The following is a 22,428-nucleotide window of genomic DNA, read 5'->3' as shown; positions in this document are numbered from 1 at the left end:
GATTGAGGCAGATGGGAGCATCGGGAGAAAGGACCACTGGCTGACAGGATGTCAAGCCTGCTCCTGGGTGGTGAGAACGTGGTAGTGTCTAGCCCACGGGGGCTAGATTAGTTAATAGGCTCTCCTGCAAGATACCTCTTCAGATATACCTGGAGAGCCCACCACAGGTTCCAGATGACCAAAAGAGCAAGCATGGGGACAGAGGCTGCTAAAACAGAGGCTTAAGAACACCCGTGGCAAAGAGCTGGCCTTCTGCTCAGCCGTCCTCTACCCAGCCAGAGCCTGAGCCAAGCGTGTTTTGCTTGGTCTCTTCCACACTCCCCCAGTACTCCAGGACACACTCCAGCTGGAGCTAAAGATAATATCAAAGGGTGGTTTTTATTCCTGTGCCCGGCCATTGCTGCTCAGATCAGAACCGCAGATTTGCAGGAGAAAGAGGTACAGCAGGCAATCGCTTCGGTCTCTTTGGAAACCTGGAGTCTATAACTTGAGCTCGACCTAAAACCTGACCGGCATCCATCAGACCTGGGTTTAGACTCAGTACCCCGGTCATCTACCCCTCTAGTTCTGAAACTATAGTCATTCCTCCTACCTGAATCTTATAAGGATGGTTCCTCAATTTGACCACAGGGGATCTCTACAGGGAAGAGCACCTCCATTACCCTCATCTCTCTGGCTCTGGCTCCCTACAGGACTGAGGGTAGCAATCAGAAACAATGAACATCCTTGCAATGCCCAAGTCCCTGTTTTGTCCAATGTGTAGAATGTCTACCTCCTTCCTACCCGCCCAAGCCCTCCGGGCACCTTTTATTCAGTGTTTCCAGGAGCACCCTGCAGGCAGTTATTCAGACACACACACACACACACACACACACACACACACACACACACACACACACAGAGAGAGAGAGAGAGAGAGAGAGAGAGAGAGAGAGAGAGAGAGAGAAGAGGGGGCAGTCTGCTGTTGCTTAGCTCAGTTTTCCAGGGTATGGCACACCTCTCCCTGGCCTAAGCCTTCTACCCAGCAACCCTACAAACAATGCACTCTTCCACCCACTGCTACCAATTTCAAAATAACCTCCCCTCCACAGGCACTGCAATGCAGTAGCCACTGACCTAAGTACTCTCCTTCTGGGTCCTGGTTATCTCCAGCAGACCCCCTTACCGCCACCAAGCCCCAAATTCAAACAGGATGAGCGACCAACTCGGCTTGCTGCCATTTCACGAGGCTCCGGGTCCACAGAGGAAATCCCTACCTGACCCGTCGATCAGCCCGAAACTTCAACATCCTCTTTGGAAGCTCAGTCCCCAGTTCGGCAGCCTCCAAGGAGCCACCAGCCACCCTGCTGCTAACATCCCTCTGAGAAGTAAGTCCTTGGATCCAGTTCTCAATGCTGTGGCAGAGACGCAGGGCGAGCTGGGGCAGACTCCATGGGTTGCCCTTTCTTCCTGGCTCTAGCACTGGAGAACAGGGGCAGGGTTCTCTCTGGGCAATGGGAGGGGTAGCCCAGGTGCCCTAGGGGGCCTGTGGCTTTAACTTCCTAGCATTCGCCTGTGATGCTATAGTTAGAGGTCTGGAGGCAGAATAAATGAAGAGAGGGCCTCCTCCCAGTTCAGGTTCACAAGAGGGAACTGCAGGAATGGAGAGAGGCGTGCATGGAGCAGGTGTATAGCTTCCAGGTAGTCCGACCTCACTGAGCTGAGGACACTGAGCAGCTGGGCGGGCGGAGGAGCGCGGGCTGCATTCCCATCTGCACGGAGACTCATGCCAGCCCGACCTGCAGAGAGAAGGTGCTCCAGCCTCTCCAGCTTCCAGCCCAGATACAGGCTCTGGGGCTGCAAACCTGCTTGCTTGTCAGAGACCTTCCAAGCCCTTCTGAGGGTTAAAGGAAGCTCCAGGTTCATTGGCTGTTACTGTTGCCGTGAAGCTGAAGAGAACCGAAGAAGTCTCCGTTCTCTTCTCTCGGCCTGCCCAGCTCACATCTAGACAGACAGGAGCGTAATACACGGAGCGGCTCTGCAAGCGGCCTGGCCCGCTGGCCTCTCCAGCAGCGTGGCTCGCTGGCCCTCTGGACGTGCTGGTCCAGCCGGTAAGGAGCTGGACACACACAGACCAAGTGGATGGGCAGGCTGTTAGTGGAGTCCCAGCTGCTGGCATAGATCAGCTTCTTTCCTCAGTGGAAGAAAACCTTCCTCCCAAGGCTGGTGAGGAAAAGGGCAGGGACTGGGGCAGGCGTGTGTGTGTGTGGGGCGGGGGGGAGGTTGGTCATTGTATATCAATCGTTGCAAATCTTCCCAGATGCAAGATGATAAATTCCAGCTGCTAACTGTCAGATCTGCTCGGCTGCTAGGAGATTTGCATGGATGTTAACCTCCCCGAATTTTCCATAGGTCAAGGCTAGTCAAATCTCTTCCTCTCTGTCCTCCGTGCTTTAGGATTCTTGCAAGGCCTTTTGAAGGTCACCTTTTTATCCCCCTGCCTCCCCACAAGCTCTTACCAATGCTCGTACGTGCTTTGGAGGTTTGTAAAGGATCCCAGCAGAGGAGGACCCAGGCTCAATGTCATCTTAAACAGCCAAGATGCTGTGATGCAAAGTTTCAGCTCCTCGGCTTTCTACAGGCTTCTCTTCAGAGACAGGTTCCTTGCTAACCAAGGTGCTTCGTTTTGCAGCACCCGGGCATAATGTTGACCTCATAGTCTGTTGTTATGGCAACTCTGTGATATCACGGTAGCCGCTCCAGAGGGCGGGACTGATCTAATTGTTTGGACTGAGGTCAGAGGAACAATGGGAACAGTAAACAGAAAAACAAACAGACAGCATTATTATTTAACCCCTGAGGAGCCAAGCTGGCCAGGTGTAACTGGGGTCACAGCTGTTGATATTTAAACAGCTAATCCTTAATCCAAAAGGTCAATGTATTCAGCCATTCAGTGGGACTTTGGTAAATGATTTATCTTGGTGGCAGGAAGCCTTAGATTTGGGTTTGAACCTGTCTCCAGTTCCTTGAGCCAGAACCTTTCCAGGCGCCTTCTTGAGTTCCCTGTCTGCCTATCATAGGTACTCGATAAAGTTTTTGTTGAATGTACAAACGAACTGATAAAAAGAGACTCCCCAATGCTCTGGTGTCATTTTTAGCCACCTGCATTTGGAGGCTGATATTCCATTATCAAGGGCTTCCCTACCTTAGCTCTCACAATTAATTACTTCCTCTCCAGGAGGGAAGCTCTGTTTCTGTCCCTTCACCCCCTCACTCAGCTTCCCTGACTGGCTCCCCCTGAATATACAGCTTGGCTTTCATCCATCTTCATTAGGAGGAGAAGAAAATTAAGCTCCTATGAGCAGGAGGGGGAGGGGTGGGGTGCATTGGGAACACGAGTTTTCTTCCTCTAGAAGGCAAAAATATCCCCCCTTGTCTTCAAGCTGAGCTCAGGGGCCTCCCACAGCCTTTGCTCAAGTTAAATTACTTCTCAGGTGCTATTCGAAGACAGCACAAGGGGGTGGGGATGGGGAGCACAGACTCCTAGGCAAAAAGAGCCCCCAAGTCCTCAGGGTTAAGCCAGAGCACAGAAGACCTGCCTGGTGTTCCTCGCCAGTCCCCTGCGCAGAATGACAGGTCTTTATCTTAAGTTAGATAGCAGGGAAAATTTACCAGGTATGGAATATTTTTTAAAGGAAACCATTTTCTTCTCCCTCTTTACTAGCCTTAGAGATGTCAAAAAAAAGCTTCCCCTTCTCAAGGCAGATGGCTAAGGACAGACCCAACTGGACCTTTCAAATTCCACTCCCCAAAGAGTGCAAAAATCAGGAAGTAAAGATTTGGCAGCAGAAGAAAGAACAACCTTGATTTTCAGTTTCCCGGGAGGTGGTCACTTCTCAGTAGCTCACTGGGAGTGCCAGCAGAAAGGGAACTGGGCAGGTCGGTCTTCCAGGTAGCACACACGGAGTCTGCAGTATGGCCTCACCTATTTGGCCCTTGGTTTGCTCACGTGTGGACAAGGCCTCTTTTCTAATTCGATCAATGAATCCCTGCAAACCTTCAGTGTGAAATACTTCATGCACAACACACAGTGGCCATCCTTGAAAATGATCAAGAAACTCGCTGGGTACAGGAGCAAGGAAGCCAAAGACAGATGAGGACACAGGAATCAAGAGGAGGAGGGATGAGGAAGGGCTGGGGCAGCCACACCAAGTGCCAAGACTCAACCCTTCCCTCCACCTTGTTAGGGCGTTTCTGTGGTTGGGGTTGGGGATTTAGCTCAGTGGTAGAGTGCTTGCCTAGCAAGCGCAAGGCCCTGGGTTCGGGCCCCCAGCTCCGAAAAAAAGAAAAAAAGATAGCCGCAGCTCCTGTGTGGTGTGCACCTAGGACCACACAGTTAAAACCTACATCTTCATTGCCCTGTGCAAACATGCATGGACACAAGCATGGACACAAGCATGTGCATGAGCACGCACGCACGCACGCTGCATGCACACTCCTCCCCAGGATAGTGTCAAGAGCTCCCGCTGTGATAAACTTTGAAAACCTGAAGAATACACTCCACCCCTTCCACCCCGTTGTACCAAGAAGCTTTGTCTCCATAGACCCTGAGAATTGGCTGACAGAGTCAGCTTTGGCTATGTTGCCCCAAGCTTGGAATGCCTATCACCAGTTCTGCAGGATATAGGTGGCTAGGTCTCAAGAGGAGTGGAGATGGGGCAGGGGACCAGCCCTCCCAATCCCTTCTTTTTCCAAGCCAGCAAATTCCAGCAGGGTCTAATGGCAGGGAGGAGTCTGCGGCTAAGGAGGGAAGCTTGGCTCTTGCCTTGTTTCCCTGTCTGGGTCTCATCATCATTGTCAAAGAGCCTTATCTGCCCCGGCATTCTGTCCCAATTAAAAACCAGCTCAGTTTACATTTCCAGCTCTCCAGACTGCTGGATCCCTGAAGCTCCCTGGCTGTTCTGGGAGAAAACACTTTCCTAGCCAACCCCTCTCCACAGCAGCCCCTGCTCTACCTACAGCTGCTGCATGGAGAAGAAATCGGAGGGAGGAATAAGGGCAGCACCTCCGGGGCTTCAGGTAGAAAGGTCCTCCCTCCCCTTTCTACATCACCGGCTCTCCCCTCTCCATATGCAAAGTACAGTAATGGCTCCGGGTGCTGGGAACCGTGTCCATCAGTCTCTCAGTGGCTTGTACGTGCGTGTCCTTTCTTCTCTGCCGTTGCTCCATCCCTGCTTTCGGTGCTGCCGTTATTTCCAGTACGGTTAAATAGTATGCCTCCCCAACCAAGTTTGGAACAGCGTAACATGCTAGAACCCTGGGCCGAGAGTCCAGGGAACAGGACCCAGATAGCCCTGCCTGTCCATTTTTGCCTTGTCTTAGAGCTCCACTCCAACCTGAGTGGCGGTCGGTGGCGCCTTCCCCAGCTGCGGCGGTCAGAATAGGGAGGAGATGGCAGAGAAATTCAGAGAGCTCAACCCCTACCTCAGAAAGGGGAGTTGTCTCAATTACCAGGGAGATACACATGGGGTAAGCACAAGTCAGGGCCCTAGGTGTGCTCCCTCCTGGCCCATGCGGCTGTCCTCCTGCTGTATGGCATGGTCAGCTTATTCCTACCATAGGAGAGGGGACAGGCCAGGGCACAAGACAGAACAGTCTTCAGTTAGGGCGGAAGAAATTCTACAGGCAAACCTGCAACTCTCCTACCCTATACACTTCAAATTATCTTCTCTGTAAATTATTTATTTTACTCTATGGGGTTCTAGCTGTCTGCTGGAAGACGGCGGAAGTCTGGGTAGATGATCTGTGTAGCTCCTTCCTGGTAGCAGGTGAGAAGCTGTTTGCTAGGCCTCTCTGGGGTTAAGTTAGCCTCTCTGGCCAGTGCCTGAGGCCTGGCTACCTCTCCATAACAGAGCTGGGAGGTTAAACCTGGCCACAGGCCCTGCCTGAGCACCAGGCTAATAAATGACTGTGCACTATCCTAGGGGTGGAGGCTCTGTCTGTCTGTCTTGCTATCAATAACCTGTCAAATTGGTGTCTGTCTTGATATCAATAACCTGTCAAATTGGTGAGAACTGCTGTCAGTCTTGAGACTCTGGAGTCACTATGTACAAAATAGGGCATGTCCCCTTAACCCAGCCTAGGCCCATTCGCTGTCCCCATGCTATGTTGTTGTTCTTGTTGAGATAAGGAGGGAAAATGAGGAGGGAAAGAGAGCTACCTGCAACCCCAAGACCCCACTTTCCCTCCCCTGCCTTCCTGAAGAGCCAAGCCAGAAAATGGCAGGAGAGGGCAGGTCCAGTTCCCAACCTACCTGCAGCTTCTTCCCAACCCTTCCCTCTCTTTCTGTCTCCCCATTCTTTCTTTCCCTTGGCCTCCAGAGTGCCTCCTCCCAACAGTCAGCAGGATCCACAGGGGTGGCAGGACAGAGCAATACTTAATTAGGCTTCTTCCCTCAGCTCGGCCGGCCGGCGTTGGATCCCAAACTCCTGCCCTTCGGAGGCTGAGGGCAGCGGCAAGCTTCTGCTTCCAGCTCTCCTGAAGGTCAGCCAAAGCATCATTCCTAACTCAGCAGATCTGGTCCTGGCGCCCCACTGGGATCAGCCAGCAGCCCCACCCTCCTTGCCCCATGGGACGGACTTTTATAGTGAGTGTTTGGACAGTAACCAGCCAGTCTGACAACCCTGCTTCCACATCCTCAGAAGCATCCCATGCCTTCTTGTTCCCCACCCAGCAGCTTGAGGCTGTCAAGCTGTTCGATGCCTGTCTCCTCATTTTTACAAGAAAACAACAGTACTTAGTGATGCCTTCCTTCCTACCAGACCAGACAGCAGGAAAAATAGGCCCTACTGCTACGAATGGGGTGCAGAATGAGGAATATAAAGTTCCTTGCTATCTTATCCTTACCTTGGACTGAGGTAGGTAAGGCCTAGAGAGGGGTCAAGAGGACAAGGTTTATCCTGGCCACAGTGACAGGCAAAGCAGCAGTCTCCTTGAGCTTCCCTGGGCCCTCCTGTCAGTCTCTCTGCACCCCCCATTCCCCAGCCTCATAGTTGAGCGGAAGACTCTGGTTTCACAAGACTCCAAGAACACAGCAGCTACAAACCCTTTCATTGTTAACATCTGCCGGCTGGAGGTCTGGAGAGAGTGCAGGATATGGGGTGGGGGTTCCCAGTGGGGTGATGAGTGCCTGGATGCAGGGTAAGTTAGAACAGTCACCTCCTAACTGCCCGCAGCCCAAATCTTTAGAGCTGTGCTAGATCCTCATCTCCTACACAGGACTGAAGGAGTGTTTGGTGGAGAGGTGGGACAGGGACCGCCTTCCACTGGCAGCTCTGACTGGTCAGACTTCGTCTAGGAAAGATTACACAGACATAAATCTCCTGGAGCTGGCAGGCAGGAGCCTAGACAGCTGCTGGATGGGGGATTGGGCATGGGGGTTGGTGCTCCTACCTGGTGACACATGAGGATCAGATGCCAAGGCAGAAATGAAGGCAAAGCTAACGTTGTGCCTCACTGGCCAAGAAGCCTAGTCTCTGAGACTTCCCTGGGGGGCTTCAGTCAGACTGAGAGAGACAAGGCAAGGTGGCATAGAGATGGGTGGTGGGAAGTTCTGACTGCAAGGAGAGAGGGGTTTGGAACTTCTTATGCCTCTTGGGAGCTTGCCAAGGGTAGAGCTGTCTCTCTGTCTTACTGATGTGTGGAGGCTCCAATAAGAGCTGAAACGAGAATCAAGCCTGGACCCATCCAGAATGCCTGTCCAGGTCCAGGAGGCCCTGTGTGCTGAACGTCACTTTAAGAGCACCCTTGTGGTCCGAGATCTGGAAAGGTCTTGGAGAGCTTATAGAGGAAGCTGTCTCAGCACCTTGTGCAGATTCTCCTTCAGGAAAAGGGTGGAACCATTGATCTCAGTCAGGAGCCTCTGACTAACTCAGTTTGTGTCTCTGGGTTTCAGTTTTTCATTCTGTTACACAGAGCAAGATCCGGGCTGCTGGGGGTGGGGGGTATTAAATAAAATCATGCAGAGCTAGGAAGTGGTGGTGCACACCTTTAATTCCAGCACTTAGGAGGCAGAGGCAGGGGGATCTCTGTGAGTTCAAGGCTAGCCTGGTCTAAAGAGGGAGTGCCAAGATAGCCATGGCTATACACAGAGAAATCCTGTCTTAAAAAAATAAAAGAAAATTATAAAGCACTTTGGAGAGAACTTACGCATAACAGCTGCTCGGTTAGTGGCTGGTGTGACAATCATTAATAAGACAGCACCCCACATCTGTGTCCTCCAGTCTGATGGTCACTACAGCACTCCACATCTGTACCCTCCAGTCTGATGGTCACTCAGCACCCCACATCTGTACCATCTAGTCTGATGGTCACTACAGCACACCACATGTGTACCATCCAGTCTGATGGTCACTATAGCACCCAACATCTGTACCATCCAGTCTGATGGTCACTACAACACTCCACATCTATACCATCCAATCTGATGGTCACTCAGCACCCCACATCTGTACCACCAGTCTGATGATCACTACAGCACTCCACATCTGTACCATCCAGTCTGATGGTCACTACAACACTCCACATCTGTACCCTCCAGTCTGATGGTCACTCAGCACCCCACATCTGTACCATCTAGTCTGATGGTCACTACAGCACACCACATGTGTACCATCCAGTCTGATGGTCACTATAGCACCCAACATCAGTACCATCCAGTCTGATGGTCACTACAACACTCCACATCTATACCATCCAATCTGATGGTCACTCAGCACCCCACATCTGTACCACCAGTCTGATGGTCACTACAGCACTCCACATCTGTACCATCCAGTCTGATGGTCACTATAGCACCCCACATCTGTACCATCCAGTCTGATGGTCACTATAGCACCCCACATCTGTACCATCCAGTCTGATGGTCACTACAGCACCCCACATCTGTACCATCCAGTCTGATGGTCACTACAACACTTCACATCTGTACCATCCAGTCTGATGGTCACTACAGCACCCCACGTCTGTATCATCTAGTGTGGTGGTCACTAGTCAGACTCACATTTTTATTATTAAGTTTTAAAAGCATTAAAATTTCAGTGCCTCAGATTAGCCACACTGCACTCAGGCTTAGTAACCATGGAGGCTGACATACTAGACGGGACACACAGACCATCTCATCATGGTAGAACATCATTTTTCATAGACAGTGCTAATCTGCTCCTCCCAGCAGTTGACAATTTTGGATTATATGGGACAACTCCAAACCACTTTACCCTTCCAGCAATGGCTAAATGCTCGTATCCTCGGAAATACAAGGCCTGTTACAGTCCCAAACTAGACAAACAAGAATGGAAAATTTGCCCGCCATCTACAACAGAGAGGTAAACATTAAAAATCAAGACTGGACATAGTGGTCCACACATGCTATAATCCCAGTACATGAGAGATGAGGGCACAATGACCAAGAGCTCATGGCTAGCCTGGAACAGAAATCTTGTCTTTAAAAAGGTTGACACATTCCAAAATCCAATCAAAGGTGGCAGAGCTTTAATCTGGGCAGTGGAGGGGCAAGAGCTTCTCTGTGAGTTCAAGGCCAGCCTGGTCTGCATAATGAGTTTCAGGCCAGCTAGGGCCACATAGTGAGACCCTGTTTTGAAAAAAGGAAAATCCATTTACAGTAAGTTTTAATGATCCAGAGGCTCTTAAATCAATGCATTAAGACTCCACAGTCTGGAATTATCACTACCAAGAGCCTTTTTTTTTTTTTTTTTTTTTTTTGGCATAGGGCCAGAGGAACATACTTAGAAAAGATGCAAGATGGATCAAGAAAGGACGGAGTCACCCAGAGACAGAGACTGACTGGCCCTTTTTCCTGCTGGGACCAGCCAGTCTCCAGCCAGTGTTGATGGGGAAAGAGAAAGGAAGGAGCCTCCAGTAGGGCTTTGGTCCAAAGGGAAAGGAGGACCTGGAGAGAGAGAGAGAGAGAGAGAGAGAGAGAGAGAGAGAGAGAGAGAGAGAGGAGCTGCCACCAGATAGGCAGTCTTAGGATCCTTTCTTCCTTCCTTCCTTCCTTCCTTCCTTCCTTCCTTCCTTCCTTTCTTCCTTCCTCCCCTGAGCTTCCCCACCCCTGCCCCTCCCCCATGCAGACCTGGGGCCCTAGAGAGCGAGTCATCAGTGATGCAACCTCAATCTATGAAAATAGCCAAGGAGCAGGTGCCAGGGATAAACACTAGATGGGAGGGAAATGGTCTCAGAGAAAGGAAAGGGCTCCCAGTCCTAGTGCCCAGGCCACTTCCCAGTGCTTCCCAAGCAAGACAATGTTAGCTTCGGTCAGTGACACCCGAGTTACAGAGGAGCCTGCCCACACCTACCTGTTGGAGCAAGGCTGTTCCGCTGAGAGGCCCAGTGCAAAACAAAAACACAGGGCTCTAGCTCACAGCAAGCACAGAAACCAAGCGAGAGGTCCTTCTGAGCATGTGTGGCAAACCCACCGGTGACATCCACCCCACTGGGTAGAGCAGTTCCTCTGCAATTCCCCGGAGAGTGTTAGATAAAGCTGTCCGATTGCATTTGTGGCTGACAATCTGAATACGAGGCACACAGGGCCAGTCTGTCCATTCCTCTCCTACATTCTACTTCCCCCTCTTTCTTGGCCTCAACTGCCCAGAAACTTGGCTCCTTCTGCTCCTGGCCTCCTGGGCTTAGTGGGCAGCACCTCCCTCTTATTGTCCTGGTTTCTGTTTGCCTCCTGGAAACCCCACCAGAAGGAAGCATTGTGGCAAAGCCACTAAGGTTGAGTTTACCCTGTCTCTCAAATCTGCCTTGAAGACCAGCATGGCAAGTGCCCTGATCCAGAGACAGTCACCATGCAGGTGGGGCCACCATAGACATTATGTCATCCAATCATCTTCCTCCCAAGAGAGATGGGGGTAGGAGGAACAAAAGAGCTTTTAGCCAAGGGGGGAGGGGTGTGTGTCAACATTTCTTCTTTGATGACAATTCCTTTTTTAAAATTCATATAAGCATATGAGACACACACATACACTCACACACACACACTCACACACACACACACAGCTCACATACACACACATACAAATACACTCACACACACTCACACACACTCACAGACACAGCTCACATACACACACATACAAATACACTCTCACACACACACTCACACACATAGATACACACACACACTCATGCACACACAGACGCACTCTCACACACAAACACACCTCTGCAGACACTGCACCCATTGCCTCTTACAAAGCCAAGAACTTCTGTCCATACTCTTGGTCATGTTACCAGAAGGTGTCAAGAAGCACTAGCACTACCTAAGGTGAGGGGACACACTTCCAGGAGGAAGTTACAGGGAAGGGACCACAAACCTAAAAGCAAAAGATTTGGGGTTTTTTGGTTTTTTGGTTTTTTTTTTTTTTTTTTTAGATTTCAGTTTTACTCCCAAATGACAACTTAGCCTTTTAATGAGTGACCAGCTCATCCCCAATTCTGCCTTCAGTGTGTCCACCTGCTCCTCTCCACAGCTTACCCACTGTGTACCTTTTACAAGCATACTGTCCCCATCTCCCACCGCTGTGTCCCTGTGAGCCTCCTTTGCTCAGAGATCCTGGCCCTTCTCTGGAGACAATGGCTCAGAGAGGGAAGAGCGAGCCTCTGGCCTTTGTACACAGGGTGGTTTCGAGAAACCATTGTCTCTTCCGCAGGGCAGGCTCTAAGCAGCTGCATCTCAGACTGTGAGGGTCGCCCATTCTGAAGAGTCCCTTCTCACAAAAGGGGGTGAGTCTAGAGCCTGGCCCAGCTGAAAATCGTTTGTGGTGTGACAGAAGCCCCCTCTAGCTGATTGAGCACACACAGCTAGCGTTTCCTCACCAGCTCCAGAACCACAGAGACAAACATATACCCAACCAACAGGCACTTTACTCACCAGCTCTGTGCGATCCCTAGTCTGGCTGCCTCTAACCCCTTTCACACTCAGGGGTAGGGAAAGGTTTCCATTTAATACCCAGCAGGTCCCTGTGGACAGCAATCATTAACAGCCGCACATGCTGACTGGTCTTAACCCCTTCAGGGCTGGGCTGCCACTATCCAGCTGCTGGACCGTCCTGTCCCCTTTGCCAAGCCCTGAGCGAGTGGCAACTCTTAGCTGGCTGCCATCTACCTTCATAATGCTGCTGCCTCCCTTGAGGAGGAGAGCAAGGGCCGGGAGTCCCACCCAGGTCTCCTCACCTAATTGGAACACGCCTACAACCTGAGGCGCTTAACTCTGGCATGGTGCCCAATTGGATGAGCCCACATTATGAAATATTTGCCAGGCAGGCCAATAGAGAAGCCAGGATACGGGGGGAGGGATGATAGTTTTTATTTATTCCTGGAGGAGAGTATGCAGACAAAAGTAGTCATGGCATTCATGGCCCTGGGACAGAAGCAGAGAGAAGGCCATCTAGGCCCTGGGGATGCCTCTAGGTGCTCCAAGGACAGAATCCTGGAGGCTTCCTAAGCAACTGAACACTTGCTGCTGAGTTAAACGGTTCTTCTTTTCCTTCTTCTCCTCCTCCTCCCCCTACTCCTCTGCTCTACTCAGGAAAGAGAGGGGGCTTTGGGAAGACTAAGAAGGGGAAACACCAACAGGTAAAGAACTGTGCGAGCACAGTATTCTTTATGTGCAAAGCATGTATTCTTTACATTCTAAAGTTCTAGAAATCACTGGCGCATCTTTGGAACAACCCGCAGGTGACAGGTAGGCAGGCTTGGGAAGAAACGAGAATCCCACTTTCTCTCTTTAAAAATAGGAGACTGACTTAAGAAAACTCTAAATCCAGCAGAAACAGTGTCTCTGTGTAGGGCACATGCAAATCTATGCAGAAACGCACAAATGAACAAGCAGTTCCCTGCTTGCTGCTCTCAGCTCGGCTGGTGAGAGAGTCCCTTGCCAACATTTTCCTAGATTGAGGGGGAGAAATCAGGTAGTCTCTAACTCCACCTTGAGGCCGAGGCAAAGTCAGAGCATCCCACAAGAGCGCAAGAAACGCAACGGGCATGTGCCGTTACTGCCTAGGGAGCACGGTGCCTCCCTCACGTGAAGCCTACCTGAGGTTTGTGGTTGCTGCTGCTGCTGCTGGTGTGAGCTTGACTGGACTATCATAGAAGGGTAGGATGCAAGCACCTTCTGCTGCACACACATAGCTGGCACCCAGCTTCTTGACAGCCCCAGAGGCATGACGAGCTCTGCGCCTCAGCCAGCCAGGTTTAGTAACTGGCAATTTTCCTTATCACCTTGGTTCCTGTTTGCCTATCAGTAAGCCAGCCACTGCGGCTCAGGACCCTCATTCACAACAGCCAGGGGTCCTTATCTTATCTTTAGTAATGCCTCCCCAGTCGCCTGGAGCCTAGCTTGCCCTGGTTTCTTAAAGGGGCTCCATTCATATCTCTCTGGGTGTTTTATGCGGGGTTTGAATGTACTGCGACCCCCTTCCTCCTCCTCACCTTACCTTCACAGCTGCCTCTAGGCTACTCCTGAAAAGATTTCAACGGAGCAAGATGTTGGGGCTTTCAGAGGACGGTTTAGAAGCTCATAGTATCAGGCAGACACCCAGCCCCTTAGGTTGAACTGAAGTGAAAGGGGTAGGGAGATGTTTGGGGTATAATGTTAGTTGTATTTCCCCATACTAACAACAAGCAGTAAAAACACCATTTATAATAGTGGGAAGATACTAAATGCTCGAGGCTAAGCTTGACAAGAGATGCGAAATCTACGTGCTGAAAAGCATAAGTCACTACCGAGAGGAATTAGATAAAGAAGGAGAAATTGTTTTCTTGGGTCAGAGGACAATATTATTAAGACATCTATCTACTCCCCCCAGTATTTTCTATTGATGCAACAAAACCCAGTAAGTTCTTTTAATAAAAACTGAGACAAGATAAAAATCTAAAATTGACATGGAAATTCAAAGGACTTTAGAGCATTCTAATCAGAAAACTCTTAAGAAGAATGGCTCCTAGCACTCAGGAGACAAAGGTGGAGAGATCATGGGTTTGGGGCTGCCTGAGCCAAATGAAACTATGTATCATAAAAACAAAACCTGAGGCTCCACGTGCACCTCGGTTGGCAGCTCCTCCTACACCGGCTCTGGGTTTGGTCCCCAGTACTAAGTGGTGAAAGTCTATCCCGGGTGAGGGAAGGAGAGGCGGGAAGAGCAGAAGCTCAGGAAGAGTGAAGTTCAGAATCATCTTTGGCTACATAGCAGGTCTAAGGAAGGGTGAAAGCAGATGGAGAAGGAAGTGGTGGGGCTGAGAATATATCTCCATGGTAGAGCACCAGCCTAGCGTGAGAGAGGGCCTGAGTTCAAGTCCTACCACAGAAGAAAAGGGGGGAGGGAAGATGGGAGCTGCAAGATGGATCAAGAAAGGGTGGAGTCACTTAGAGACAGAGACTGACTGGTCCTCTTTCTTGCTGGGGCTAGCCAGCTTCCAGCCATTGTTGATGGGGAAAGAGAAAGGAAGGAGCCTTCTGTAGGGCTTGGTCCAAAGGGAAAGGAGGACCTGGAGGGGAGGGGAGCTGCCACCAGATAGGCAGATTCTTCCTCTCTTTCCTCAAACTCCTGTCCTTATCCCTATAAATAAATAAATCCATTTATGATAAATTTGTTTTGAGCAAGACATAAAGATGATTTCAATACATGGCACTGGACCAATAGTAGATCCACATGCCAACCAACCAACCAACCAGAGAGAGGGGAAAAACACTCAGGAAACTGGAAAGATGCCTCAGATGTTAAGGACACTGGCTGCTCTTGCAGAGGACCAGGGTTCGATTCCCAGCATCCATATGGTTACTCCCAACTATCTGTAACTCTAGTTCCCTGGGATCCGATGCCCTCTTCTGACCTCCAAGAGTATTAGGAACACACATGCATGCATGTACATGTGTGCATGCATGTGCACGTATGCACACACATACACACACACACAAAATAAATCTTACGAAAAAACAAGTCCTACTACCATAAACTCAACCAATTAAATAGATCATAGTCCCAAGAACAAGAGCTAAAAGTACATTTCTAGAGAAAAAAATGAGAGAAAAATCTCAGAGACTTTGGGGTTGTCGAAGAACTCAATAAAATAAATACCAAATAAAAGATGTCGTTCTTAAAAAGACATTGTTCCAGAAATGAAATGCCATTAAAGAGAATCCCACCTATAGAACTGACATGAGACTTCCACAAGAACACATAAAGGGCACACAACTTATATGGAGACAGTAAGCACCACCAAGGGAGACACGGGAAGTGCACATCGTATCGATCATGAGACGCCGTGTGTACATCCAATGTGTGGGAGTGCCGGTAGTTTTAGAACAACTAAAACTGAAAGACTGACCAATGGCCAGTGGTCCAGCAGGTAGAGGCTCTGGAACAGAGAGGAATGGTGCATCTCTCAGGGAGGGGGCAGCAGGCTGTTTCCTGAGAAATTAGATGCAGTCGCCCTAGAGCCCATCCATCCCACTCCTACATATTTATGAAGAGGAATTAGCCTGTGTCTACATAAAGACATATACAGCAATGCTCACAGAACCTTTACCCGATAGCTCCAAGCTGAAAACAACTATCACAAACCTGTGAACACAGCACGAAGCCACAGGACAGGGTGGCACTCGGCAAGAGAATAAATTACTAATGTAGGCAACGAAAGGAAATAGATGGGTCTCAAAACAATTACGCTGAGTGAAAGAGCCCAGACCTTTCCAAAAGAGAGTACACACTGTAAGGCTCTATTATAAAATGCTTTAAAAATTGCAAGCTAATCTACAGTGGCAGAAAGTAGACCAGAGTAGCCTGAGGACAGGGTGGAACAGGGATTAAAAAAGAGACAGGAAGCATTTTGGGGGGAGTGATGGAAACCTCTCTCTCTCTCTCTCTCTCTCTCTCTCTCTCTCTCTCTCTCTCTCTCTCACTCTTTTTCTCTCTCTCTCTCTCTGGCTGAACTAGAGACTGAGCCTAAGACCTTGCACTGAGGTATCTTACCCTGTTCTTCATTATCTTAATTATGGTAAGAAGACTACAGATTTGGAGCCAGCCTGGGCTACATAGTAAAATCTTATCCCCAAAATTTAAAAAGGCAGAATGTCTCACAGCAGATATTGCGTTAGCCTCTAAACCTATGTGCCATTTTTTTATGTCCACTATAGTTGAGTAAAAGTATAAAAAAGAAAAGCCTTCACTTGAAAAGGCTTTAGGCAAACTTTCTTCCTCCTGATGCACGCACGCCTTATGTTTTAGGTGTGGATGGAGCTCAGAGACGGAATGAGACTGGGCAGAAGCCAGCCTTTCTCTCCTAGAGTCCTCTTCCCTCCAATGGAAGCAACACAGAGCAGCAGGGATGGCCAGGGGTCCTGACCAGCCAGTGTTTTCCTCATGGCTCTGCAGTAAGTAATTCAGGCAGGCCCAAATGTGTGTACACAAACAAAGGATCACTTGTTTATGACAGAAGGTTGTATTATGTCAAACACAACCTTACGATTCAGCAAACACCCACTACTACTTCATTTGATTCTTTTATGGCCCATGAGGCTGGCAGGAAGGGATTTCCAACTCAAGGAAGCACAGAAGCAAGGGGCCAGTGCGATGGCTCCGTGGGTAAAGGCACTTGCTGGGCAAGCTTGACAACCTTAGTTCAATCTCTGGGACCCAGGGACAGGTAGAAGTGGGCACCGACTCCATAAAGCTGTCCTCTGGCCTCCACACACCACCTACAGCACACAGGCATCTGCACTCCACATCCTACGTACGCACAACCATAATAAACAAAGGAGCACACGTGACTACACAGCTCTGACAAGGTCTTGGATGAGTCAACCTACCTTGGGGTCTTTTCAACTGCAGTCTTCCTCCTAGTTCAGCAAGGCTGTGTCCCTCTAACCTGGCTTGGCTCTCAGAGACCTGGGGGATGCAGACCCACATCTTGTGCTCACTCAGTCCCCGGTGTGGACAACACCCCCCATGAGCTCTAAAAGTGGCTGGCTACGAAGAGCAAAGGGCCTAGCAGGGTGGGAGCAGAATCAACTAAAGGGAGCCGTGATATCAGGATGGGGAGGGCTCAGGGAGCCAGGGATCTAATTAGATCACACACTTGATGTGAAGAGGGGGAAAGGCCAACCAAACACCACTCCCTAGCCGGAAGTCTAGTGGGTGTGGAAGCTGTTCGTGAGTCTGGAAGCTGTTAGACCAGAGGCTCCCAGCCAAAGGCCTCTGTACCCTTCCTCTCCCCGCTCTCCATCCACACCCTCCCTCTGTTCTGGCCAGGGCCTCTGGCTAGGAGCCCTACCTTTCTCTCCCTTGTTCTGAGGATGGGATGCCTGGGAGGGGGAGAAACCGCTCCTGCAGAGCACAGGGGTACAAAGTTTAAGGGGTACCCTAATCTCAACCAAGATTTATACCACCCTGGGACAAATCTAGAGAGGTTGTTTTGCCTCATGGCTGACAGATCCCAGGTCCTTGGGAGGCAAGCAAGTGGACCCCACCATCACTACCGTGGCAATATAATTAAAAAGGCACAGGAACGCCTATGTGTCATGGCGAGGCAGTTATGTGTTTAGGGCATTTTCCCTCGGCCTTGGGCTCCAGTGTGGCCTGGAGAGGTACTGCTCTGATTTAAAATGGCAAAGGTTTTTCACGATTTTTTTTTTCAACGTTGTACTAAAACACCCATTTTGGGACCAGAGAGATGGCTCAGTGGCTTAGAGCACTTGTTGATACTACAGAGGACATGGGTTCAATTTCTAGGGCTCACACAGTGGATGGCTCACATTGGAAACTCCAGTTCCAGGAGATCTGCCACCCTCTTCTGACTTTCATGGGCACCTGGCTCGTGCGTGGTGCATAGACCTGTATGCTAGCAAGACATTCACATGCATAAGTAAATAAATCTTTTCAAGCTAAAAAAAAATTATTCATCCTGTTTGGTGAATTTCTTGGTGCGCCTCAACCCCACCCACATTTAAATTTTATGCCTGAGAAAGAGGCTTCAAGATGCCTATCCTTGGCAACCCGGCCAGGGCTGAGGTGGAAGAGCAGGAGGTGGCGACTGGAAAAGACCAGAAAGACTCAGCAAAGACAGGGTATGAGCAACCGAGAAAGGCTCAAGCCAGATAAGAGTGGGGGTGGTGATCCTGGAATAGCTTTGAATGATGTTCTTAGGTTAAGTGTAAAGTGAAATTTGGACTGTATATCAGATAATAGAATTGTAGCAATGTCGCGTTTCCAGTGTTTGCTAATTGGTCTGTGGTTATGCAAGAAAACATCCTTGTTTTTTAAAGTTTTTTTTTTTTTAAGGGAGTCACAGCTGTCTGACAACTGTATTAGCCAAACCCTCCTCCCTCTCCAGCCCACACTGTAGAGGCAACAGGAAGAAAGAGTAACAGGACAAAGAATTGTGTGGACATTTGCTTCCAGCAAGAAGAATTAACCCGGAACCCCCGAGCCTTTCTCCTTTCCCCCAGGAAACCCTGACAGTTAGCACAGAAGAAAAGGAAATCAAGGCACCTCTGGGCTGCTCCCCACCCAGGAGCAAGGTCAGGAGATCTGCCTCTGCTCTGCTCAGGAAGCGAGAGAGCTGGAGCAGGCCCAGGATGGTGTCAGTTATGCAGCATGAAATTCCCTCTGTACGCCCCATCTACAAGCTAACTCTTCCGTTTGTTTGCCCTGCGTTGAATTTGCATTAGTCTTGAGGTTGAGGGCCCTGGATCAGGCCCCACTCCTGACCCTAGCTCCTCCAGTTACTGCCTACAGAATTTTGGGTGAGTGACCGTACCTCTCTCCGTCTTCTTTCCCTCGGCTGTACAAAGGAAATAACGCCAGGATTTTACTCGTGGGTTTGCTACAGGATTAGATGAGATGATGCCAATGAAGTAGGGAAGACGATGGCCAGCACTTAATAAACGGCAGCAGTCGGTGGCTGCCAATGACTGTTAGCGTCTGCCTGCCTCTACCTTGACTCCTTCACTGTTCATCCCTCAGAGATGAAGGCCAGGTCTCACTACAAAAGCTCTTGGTTCAGCACTTTGTCACAGAAAGATGGACACTTAAGAATGGGTCCAAAGGCGGGCATGGTGGCCCATGTCTTTAATATCAGCACGGAGGGACACACAGATAGGTTGCTCTCTTTGAGTCCTAGGCCAACCTAACCAAGACGACCTAGTGAGATCATATCTCCAAAAAACCAAACAAACACACACACACACACACACACACACACACACACACACACAGACACACACACACTCACACACACAGACACACACACTCACACACACAGACACACACACTCACACACACAGACACACACACACTCACACACACAGACACATACACACTCACACACACAGACACACACACACAGACACACACACACAGACACACACACACAGACACACACACACAGACACACACACACAGACACACACACAGACACACACACACAGACACACACATAGACACATACACACTCACACACAGAGACACACACACACACAAACAGAGAGGGCGGGGGAGATTTGTTCAAAAGAAGCCATCCATCCATCCATCCATCCATCCATCATCCATCCATCCATCCATCCATCCATCCATCAAGAGAACAACACACAGAGAGGATACATGACTGCAATCCTACCATTCAGTAGGAAGATTGCCATGTCTTCAAGGCCTACCTGGACTACATGGAAAGTTCCCGACCAACTGGTAAGACCCTGTCTCAAGAAAGAAAGGGAGGGAAGAAGAAGGGAGGAAGAGTACCCAGAGACCCCCCACTTCAGACCAAAGAATCACCAAAGCCAGGTCTTCTTGTCCTAGCAGCCAGGGTAAACCCTGTCAGAATGTCTCGGGTGAGATGCCTGTCCCTAGCAGCCTGTGTACTTGGAGGTGGGCACTTCCTGTGTGTCCTAGCTTACTTGGGATTTGAAAAGCAGGTCAACCCTAGCAACAGAATCCCTGGGCAGAGAGAGTTGACTACAAAGTTCCACAATCCAGTGCTTCTGATGCAACAGTAGGGTGGGCATGAGAAAAGGAATGCCATCACCCTTAGAGTGAATGAGAGGACAGAGGAGACCACTGTTAAGTGCTTCTGGCAATCATCTATGAAAGCTAACTTCTCATCTGGAGCCCCCTCCCCATCTTTTTCCCCCTCCCCATCTTAGAGATGCAGGTGCAGTTGGGGAGAACGCACAGAAAGAGGAGGAAAGGAAATAATACATGGAGAGCCAGAGAGCATCTTCAGGGTGGAAAAAGGGCAGACCAAGGGCAGGGTGGATAAAGGTCAGGAAGCAGTCGATTTAGGCCAGATGGTCCTTCTGTGACAGAGCCGGAACAGGCAATTCTGTAGCCATAAACAGCCACTCAAGAAGCCCCAAACCACACGAATGCACATGTGAAGATGCTGATGAGCTCCAGCTGCTCCTGGGTGAGCCGAGGCGTGTGGGAGGGCAAGGAGGGAAGGGGACGGACACGTGTGTTGTGTGTTTCCAGACACGTTGGCTGCAGGAGCAGATCGGGTTTCATGCGACCCAAAGCTCAAAGGATCTGGGAGACTACAAATACAGACTGATACATCAGATGAGGCTTTGGGGCTGAGGGCTCCATGCTACGCTCTAGCCAGTCTCCTGGTGTTGTCTGACCACTGACGTACACTCACGTGCGTGTGTTTCTCAGCCCAGAGTTTGGGTTTTGCAGGTTCCTTTCTCCATGGTCCATCTGCTGGGCATCCATCAGCAATTTGCACACTCGCTTTGAGCAGCCCCACCTTCCCCAAAGGGCACCGCACAGCCTTCTAAGCTTCCAGGAAGGGTGAAACCTCAGCCCACCCACTGCCTGGCCCCTTACATTCCAGCCCTGCGCCCAGAGTTTGACCTCCTCTCTGGCTGGCTGCAGATATGTTCCGTTTTGAACAGCGCAGCTCTCGGGCCCCTCCAGACCGTCCCCTGGTCTGCACGCACACCGGCATGCTCACTCACATACACACTTACTGGTTCCAGAAAAGTCAGGCAAGATGAGAGTGAAGAGTATCTCACTGCAGCATCCTCCTACAACAGCTCTTACGACACAGATCCTAGCGGGCCTGCCTCCTCCTGCCTGCTCAGTCTACACACACAGTGAACCAATGAACCGAGGAGAGGGGCTCAGGACCTGGAAGAGGAGCAATGGGCAAAGGAAGCTCTGTACCCTGACCCTGGAAGCTTCTCCAGTGTTACCCCAGGACAGTGGGGTGGCTAAGCACAAGGCTATTGCCACCCACAGAGAAACCTTTAGATTCCTCCCTCCCAGCCAAAAGAGAAAGTAAAAGAATTCAGAGACAGGGTAGAGATGAAGACTGTTCACCACAGACCTCGTTGAATAGGCTGTCCCCTAAATCTCCTGCAGTTATCACACTTGTCTGGGATGCACCATGTGACGCGTAAGCAATCACATCCCTCTGGAAAAGCGTGGCTTGTCTAAATATAAATTGTATGCTGTGTGTCCGCCCACCCTGCCCCAACACACCCAAAACTCTCAGAACAAAGACCAATCCCCTTCGGTTTCCTTCTTTCCACCACAAACTCCCGTTCTGGCTAAGCTCAGAGATCTGACTGGGGAGGGCTCACTAGAGCAGAGCTTTTCCCTCCACCAGCTGAGAGAGGAAAAACTCTCCCCCCTCGTCAGTGTGAGCAAGAGGGATGTTGGGAACCAGATGCCCAGTGGTGGAGCTAAGAACAAGTTTATCCCTCTCCTGCCTCCATTTTTTCCTACAGTATAAAGGTAATCAAGGTAATAGGGTTCACCCATGCTTTCAACAACCCCAGTCATGCTGAAGATGATCACTACCATTCTTAGGTTCCCAAGGTCTAGGCCCACCCGAAACAAAGAAACAAAGATTCAGCATCTCTCCGTGGCTCACTGCGATTTGAGTATTGTCGGAGATCAAAGTGTCTCTGTGTGATTCTTTGCAGGTTTGGCCCATCAGCGTCCCAAGGCCTATGAGTACAGTGAAGAGAGAAAAGGTAGTGTCTTGGCTTGGGACCTTCTGATGGCCTCCTCCACTTCATAGTCCTCTCTTGACTTGCCTGAACCTCTACACCGTTATGGTCCACAGTTGGCTGTGGTTTTATGACATCTGTAGCAGGGAAAGAGGGACCTAGCCCCGTGTTCTCTGCCGCTCCTGGTGCAGTCAAATAAAGGTCCCTTGTCTTCTCTGCTGTGTCTTCAGATGGAGGGCTACAGGCAGTCAGACGTGGTTGTGAATTCCCAGGCCTAAATCCTCATGGTCACATAAAGAAATAATTCCATAGTCACTGCCTAGATGGATTCTAACTTAAGCCAAACAGGATGACTCTGTCCTCCTCAGGCTTCGAGGAGAGAGGCACCGTGGGAGGATTCTGTTATACTGCAAAAGATG

The 22,428-nt window shown here is 50.0% G+C and overlaps 1 protein-coding gene across 35 annotated transcripts in view; it reads right to left on the bottom strand.

Moving 5' to 3' along the window:
- Positions 1 to 22,428, bottom strand: part of Plekha6 (pleckstrin homology domain containing A6) — a 140,105-nt gene that overhangs the window by 45,891 nt on the left and 71,786 nt on the right. For 2 of the 35 annotated variants that reach the window (XM_039091303.2, XM_063272459.1), the window contains exon 1: positions 1,257 to 1,436. The exons of 30 other annotated variants lie outside the window; for them this stretch is intronic. In XM_039091303.2, coding sequence (XP_038947231.2) covers positions 1,257 to 1,288 — 32 coding nt within the window. In that variant the 5' untranslated portion in view covers positions 1,289 to 1,436. Of the gene's footprint in view, positions 1 to 1,256; positions 22,214 to 22,428 lie in introns of those variants that run through there. 3 more of the 35 variants (XM_063272458.1, XM_063272454.1, XM_039091309.2) reach the window with 3 other exon arrangements.

The sequence above is a fragment of the Rattus norvegicus genome, chromosome 13 (genome assembly GCF_036323735.1).
Source record: "Rattus norvegicus strain BN/NHsdMcwi chromosome 13, GRCr8, whole genome shotgun sequence".
NCBI lineage: Eukaryota > Metazoa > Chordata > Mammalia > Rodentia > Muridae > Rattus > Rattus norvegicus.
Note: the sequence above shows the minus strand (reverse complement) of the source record. Positions and strands in the feature narration are given on the sequence as shown.